Source organism: Pipistrellus kuhlii, unplaced genomic scaffold (genome assembly GCF_014108245.1).
Source record: "Pipistrellus kuhlii isolate mPipKuh1 unplaced genomic scaffold, mPipKuh1.p scaffold_m20_p_35, whole genome shotgun sequence".
Classification (NCBI taxonomy): domain Eukaryota; kingdom Metazoa; phylum Chordata; class Mammalia; order Chiroptera; family Vespertilionidae; genus Pipistrellus; species Pipistrellus kuhlii.
Genome location: NW_023425535.1, coordinates 4,945,123 through 4,950,191, shown reverse-complemented (window position 1 = coordinate 4,950,191; position 5,069 = coordinate 4,945,123). Strand labels below are relative to the sequence as shown.

At 58.6% G+C, this 5,069-nt stretch overlaps 1 protein-coding gene across 2 annotated transcripts in view; it reads right to left on the bottom strand.

The window, feature by feature from the left end:
- Positions 1-970: 970 nt before the first annotated feature.
- The window catches only part of GRID1 (glutamate ionotropic receptor delta type subunit 1), a 460,835-nt gene continuing 456,736 nt past the window's right edge, over positions 971-5,069 (bottom strand). For both annotated transcript variants that reach the window (XM_036461268.2, XM_045570709.1), the window contains one exon: positions 971-1,591. In XM_036461268.2, the coding sequence (XP_036317161.1) occupies positions 1,166-1,591 (426 nt within the window). In that variant the 3' untranslated portion in view covers positions 971-1,165. The remainder of the gene's footprint in view (positions 1,592-5,069) is intronic.

The following is a 5,069-nucleotide window of genomic DNA, read 5'->3' as shown; positions in this document are numbered from 1 at the left end:
GGACTTTTATCCTGCGTCCCCATTACTGGGCGGGCCTCCTGGCGGCCGGGCTCGTCCCCCGTCCTGCAGGGCACAGAGCAGCTCCAGGTCTGCAGCTGGAGAGGAAGGGACCGCCGAGATGACATGACAGCTGCTCCTAGTTCTCCCTGGTCCTATGGTCTGATCGCCCAGAAGGGGCCGGGGGGGGGGGGGGGCGCTGCCAGCCCTCCAGCAGGAAGCAGGAAGCAGCAGGCCCCCGCACCCCGCAGGATAGGCCTGGGTCCCGCACTGTTTCTGGCAGCCAGCATGACGGGAGCCGCATCGCTGCCCCAAGGGCTGTGAGAAAAGGCCAAGGGCCTGGGCACACGTGGGCTCCAAGCAACAGACCTCACTCCGGTGGCAGCCCCAGAGGAGCCTGGGGTTTGCCTCACCTCCCTGCAGGCCGGCCCGCGGTCCGCGCCTCCAAGCCGTCACTCCTTGTTGCCCGGCTGCTGCCCAGTGGCACTCGCGGTCCCTTCCCCACTTCCCTGCGCCCCCATCCACCACGGGAGCTCGGCGCCACACAGGCCTTCTCTGGGGCAGGGGAGGGCTCCCTGTCCCTCCCGCTTTCTCTGTTGATTCTCCAGTAAGAAAACCAGGAGGAAACCAGCCCAAGGCAGCGCCAGCTCCAAAGCCCCAGAGACCAGACCCTCTGCATGGCGCTTCTGGGTGAAGCCAGGGACACCACGGTGGTGGGTGACCAGCCGGCCTGCCCTGGCCGGAGCCCACAGGACCAGGGACCCCATGGCATCCCTCACTGCCTGAGGCCTGAGAGGAACAGAGGAGGCGGAGTGCCGGCTGCATGGGACCTGGGGCCCCCACCTGCCTCCCTGCAGCCCTGAAAGCTGCCCTCTGCCCTCAGGAAGGCCAGGCCCTTCTCTGGCACTTCAGAGTGATCACAAGGAAGTTGCCTTTTTATTCATATGGAACAAAATTTACAAAGCCGTTCACACCGTTTTTGTGGTTTTTTTACTGACTTCGAAAATTGGGAATATTCAAAATACACTTTTACCCCACTCCATTCTGTCATTATTTACAGGTATGTACAAGAAAAACCAGTGTGTGTGTGTGTGTGTGTGTGTGTGTGGTTTCCTCATTAAAAAGCTCTGCTGGTCAGGTGGGTGGGCGGCCGGAGGGCAGAGGCTGGTCAGATGGAGGTGCCGTGGGCGGTGTCCAGGGCCTCGGGGAGGACGCCCCCGGGCACGGGCTGGAAGGCCATGGGGATGGGGGTCTTCACCGGGCTCTGGCGGAACAGCCCCCCGTTGGGCGACCTGTGCTTGCAGGGCACAGAGGGCATGGTGGCCGAGCCGCCCAGCGGCAGGGGCAGGCCGCTGGGCCCTGCAGAGAGTGTCCGGCCAGGGCCATGGCCGCTCTGCTCAGGCAGAAAGGTGCTGACTGAGAGCTGAGGGTTCGGGTACTCCCGCGTGGGTTCCAGGGCCTGGCTGGGCGCCAGCCCTCCCATTTCCAGGGCCGAGAGCTCAATGGACGCCGGGGAGAGCTGCTTGTGAGCGACATCCTCATCCAGGAGGCTGTTCATGCGTCGATGCACCTGCTCCAGGTTCACCTCCTTGTCCTGGGGGAAGCACAGGGAGGTCAGCCAGCCTCGCAGCGGCCAGCAGCCAGGCAGCCAAGGACACCGAGGCTAGGGCTGAACAACCTGCAGAGCATCCCTGCCCACAGATAACTCCTCCCACAGATAACTCCTCCCATAGGTGACTCCTCCCACAGATAACTCCTCCCACAGGTGACTCCTCCCACAGGTGACTCCCCCCACAGACAGAGGACATTTCCGCCCAGAAAAGCACAGAACCAGAGGCACTTTGAGCTTTTCCTTTCTGGAGCCTGGCAGCTGTGAGGCTGTCAGTGAAGCTGGAGAAGCATCAGAGGAGCTGGAGCGGGAGGGGCGGGCTCAGGGAGGGTCCCAGGAGCAGGAGGGTGTGCGGGCAGGGTCAGCCTGGCCACCCTGAGGCCCGGCGGCTCCGAGGCCCGGCGGCCTGGCCTGGAGGACAGCGGGCCAGACCAGGTGGGCCGCGGCCTGGGGCGGCTCCATCTGCAGCGGGAGCAGCAGGCAGCAACCAGACCCGGGTCCCGCCCAGTAACGGATGCTCATCCCTCGCATCATGGCCTCTCCCGTTCGGGCAGGTCTCACCTTTATGTCATAAATATCTTATTCCCAGAGCAATGACTTCCCCATAGCTCCGGCCTTGGCTCTGGGCTGCATCTGCCGAGCGCGCATGCTCACCGCATTGGGTGACCACATATCCTCTGACTGCTTCGAAGGTGAGCTCGGACACATGATGTGAGGGGCTGCGCTCACAGGACTCTTCCTCAGGGAGGCGTCTGGCCTCACAGCCTTCCACAGGGTGGGCGAGGACCGCCCGGAGACAGCGCTGCTCTTGGTGATTCTGGCCAAGCCCCCCAAAGCCCCTGATGACCCGCCCTCCCGCCGGCTGCACATGCCTCCCTAGGACACAGGCTGTGGGGACCCAGCTGGTCTGGACTAAACGCCCTCTTACTCACGGAAGGTTTTGAAAACATGCTTTTAAAACGCTGCTTTTGAACCGTGTTCCTGGTTCCTATTCCTCTCTGATGCAGTCCACCCCCCTGGCCGCTCAGTCCTCCTTCAGAGCAAGTCCCTCCTCACCTCCCGCACTCCCCTGCAGCAGCCCCGGGGCTCTGGGGGAGGATGGCTGCCCGAGCTGCTCACCCTCCTGCAGGGACTTCCAGTCTCCCCCGGCTCCAGGATGTGTACAAACCTCTCAACCCTACAACCCGACCCAAGAGCTCTCCCTCCCCGCAGCTCTGCACCCCTCCCCGAGGACCCTGGGCATTTGAGGGGACCCGCTGCTCCCTCCCAGGACAGAGACTGCCTGGCTAGCTCCTGTCTCTGCCAGTGGGAGGAAAGCCCGAGCAGGCTGGCTCCCACAGGGCACTCCTTAAGGGAGGGCGGGGGGACTTCCCCGGAGACCAGAAGCCCGGAGCACCGGAGGAAGGCGGTGTTGTTCTTACACGCAGCACCGGGGGGGGGGGGGGGGGGGGGGGCGGGGAGGCAGAGGGGGGGCTGGGGCTGGATGTGCCACCTGCTCCCGTGAGAACAGGACCCATGCCTCATCCTCACCCCTGTGCGCACCAGGCTCTGTGGGAGCCAGAGCGGGAGCTGGGCTGACTGCCAGAGGGAGCTGCTCATGTGGCTCCACGACTGCTTCCTGGCCTGTCTCTCTCCCCACTTCTGCCTGTGTCTGACCAGCCTCTCTCCCTCCTCTCTCTCTCTCTCTCTCTCTCTCTCTCTCTCTCTCTCTCTCTCTCTTTTTCTCTCTTTCTCTCTCTCCCACACACATACACACACTCACACACAGTCATAGTCACTCATGCATAAACATTCACACACCCTCATTCTCACACTCATATACAGTCACTCACACACACATATACAGTCACACACACTAAAAAAGTCACTCACTCACACACACTCATATACAGTCACACACACTAACATACACTCACATACTCACCCTCATACAATCACTGGATCACACACACTGATATACAGTCACACATACTCTCTCACACACACACACACACACACATACACTCACAGTTACTCATGCATAAACACACACCCTCACTCTCACACTCATATACAGTCTCTCTCTCTCTCTCTCACACACACACACACACACACACACACACACTCATATACAGTCACACACACACACACACTCATATACAGTCACACACACACACTCATATACGGTCACACACACTAACATACACTCACATACTCACCCTCATTCAGTCACTCACTCACACATACTCATACAGTCACACATACTTTCTCATACTCACATACTCACACACACATATGCAGTCACACACACCCTCACACTCGTATACAGCCACTCTCTCTCTCACACACACTTATATAGTCACGTACACTCACTCATACTCACATACAGTCATTCTCAAACGCTCACACTCACTCACACACTCATATACAATCACACACACTCACACATATTCACACACTCACACTAACACTCACACACTCTCACACTCACACTCATATAGTCACACTCACACACCCTCAGTCTCACACACACACACTCACTCACACACTCATATACAATCACACACACTCACACATATTCACACACTCACACTAACACTCACACACTCTCACACTCACACTCATATAGTCACACTCATACACACACACCCTCACACTCATATACAGTCACACACACACACTCATATACTCACACTGTCACACACATATACAGTCACTCACACTAACATACACTCACACACTTACCCTCATACAGTCACTCGCTCACACACACTCATATACAGCCACACATACTCTCTCACATTCACACACTCACACACACTCATATGCAGTCACACACACCCTCACACTCATATACAGCCACACACACACACACACACGTATATAGTAACACACTCTCATACTCACATACATTCACACTCACACACACTTATATACAGCCACTCACACACAAATATTCACATACTCACACAAACTCTCACACTCATATACAGTCATCCTCATACACACACACCCTCACACTCATATACAGTCACTCTCACACATACATACCCTGACACTCATACACAGTCCACAGTCACACACACACTCACACTCTCACCCTCACATGCTCACTCACCCTCACAGTCCGACCTTGCGCTGGCTGCCCAGGCTGAGCCTGTCTGTCACCACTAGGAAGGTGTGAAGGGGTGTGAGCTGTGCAGACAGGACCTGCGGTCCAGAGGAGCGATGACTCCACTGGTCTGGCTCACAGGGACGTGCTGGAGGCGGCGTGCGCGCCGGTCCCGGGCGGTACCTCCAGTCTGTGCAGCCCACCCTCCGGGGGACACCCTCCCTCCCCCTGACCCGAGGGGGTGTGCACGAGGAATGGGCTCTGGGCCCAGGTTTAAAGAACCAGCCATGAGGGGCGTCCACGAGAGCCTATAGGAGAGGAGCGCTCCGACACCCTGGCCCTGAGCTCTGCGCCCAGGCTGGGAGGAGCACC